The sequence below is a fragment of the Crocuta crocuta genome, unplaced genomic scaffold (genome assembly GCF_008692635.1).
Source record: "Crocuta crocuta isolate KB4526 unplaced genomic scaffold, BGI_CrCroc_1.0 scaffold978, whole genome shotgun sequence".
NCBI lineage: Eukaryota > Metazoa > Chordata > Mammalia > Carnivora > Hyaenidae > Crocuta > Crocuta crocuta.
Window position 1 is genome coordinate 583,571 of NW_027530876.1, and position 824 is coordinate 584,394.

General features: G+C 71.4%; 2 protein-coding genes across 2 annotated transcripts in view; both read right to left on the minus strand.

The window, feature by feature from the left end:
• Window positions 1-824, minus strand: part of NAA10 (N-alpha-acetyltransferase 10, NatA catalytic subunit) — a 136,594-nt gene that overhangs the window by 115,008 nt on the left and 20,762 nt on the right. The gene's annotated exons all lie outside the window — the stretch shown is intronic.
• The window catches only part of ARHGAP4 (Rho GTPase activating protein 4), a 13,371-nt gene that overhangs the window by 2,605 nt on the left and 9,942 nt on the right, over window positions 1-824 (minus strand). The window contains exons 13-16 of the mRNA XM_077769599.1: window positions 673-778; window positions 344-577; window positions 189-262; window positions 4-86 (exon numbers count right to left, since the gene is read on the minus strand). Of these exons, the coding sequence (XP_077625725.1) occupies window positions 4-86; window positions 189-262; window positions 344-577; window positions 673-778 (497 nt within the window). The remainder of the gene's footprint in view (window positions 1-3; window positions 87-188; window positions 263-343; window positions 578-672; window positions 779-824) is intronic.

The following is an 824-nucleotide window of genomic DNA, read 5'->3' on the forward strand; positions in this document are numbered from 1 at the left end:
CACGTCCCCGCGCTGGAAGCTCAGCTCCTGGGCTGTGCGGCCCGTGTAGGCGAAGCAGGCCACGGCCTCCACGACCCCCTCCGGGTCTGGGGAGAAAAGGAGGTCTGAGCTGGGAGGTGGAGTGGGCGCTCAGGCCCGAGACGAGGCCGGGCCCTCCTCATTTCGCACCCCTCCCCCCACCCACTCACCGTCCTCCTGGGCCGGGGTCCCGGCTTCCAGCTCCTGCTCGTTCTCCCCGGCCAGGCCCTCCAGGCTGGCGTCCCTGAGGTCAGAGCGAGGCGTCTGAGTAGGCGAGGGGGCTCCCCCGTACCGCGCCACCGAACCCGGCTCAAAGAGAGCATACCCCAGGCAGCTGGTGGCAGGCGGCGCCATGCACTTCTCATAGACCGGGCCTGGCAGCACGGCCACGGCGGGGAACACCCTCGACGGCTGCACGATGAGCGTCTGCACCAGCTGGTTCACGCGGCCCTGCAGCGCCACCGGGTCCTGCCCCGCGGGCACCGGCAGCAGCGTCGGCCCGAAGCACACGGCCAGGTTGTAGGGGTCCATCATGTTCTCGTCGCTGTACTGAGCCAGGCTGCGGGCGCACGTGGGTCAGGGGCAGCGGGCTCCCCGCCCGGCGTCCCCCGCACCCCCGTGGGCAGCCCTCCTCGTCCCCTAAGGAGCACTCACTGGTTGAGGAAGGTGAAGAGGTAGCGGAGGACCACCAGCACCGGTCCGGGCAGCCGGGCCAACAGCTGGCTCACGAGCTCCGCCCGCTCCGCCCCGGCCTCCAGCTCTGTGGCCCAGGCCGCCGCCCGAGGAAAGGAGCGCGTGAGTATGAC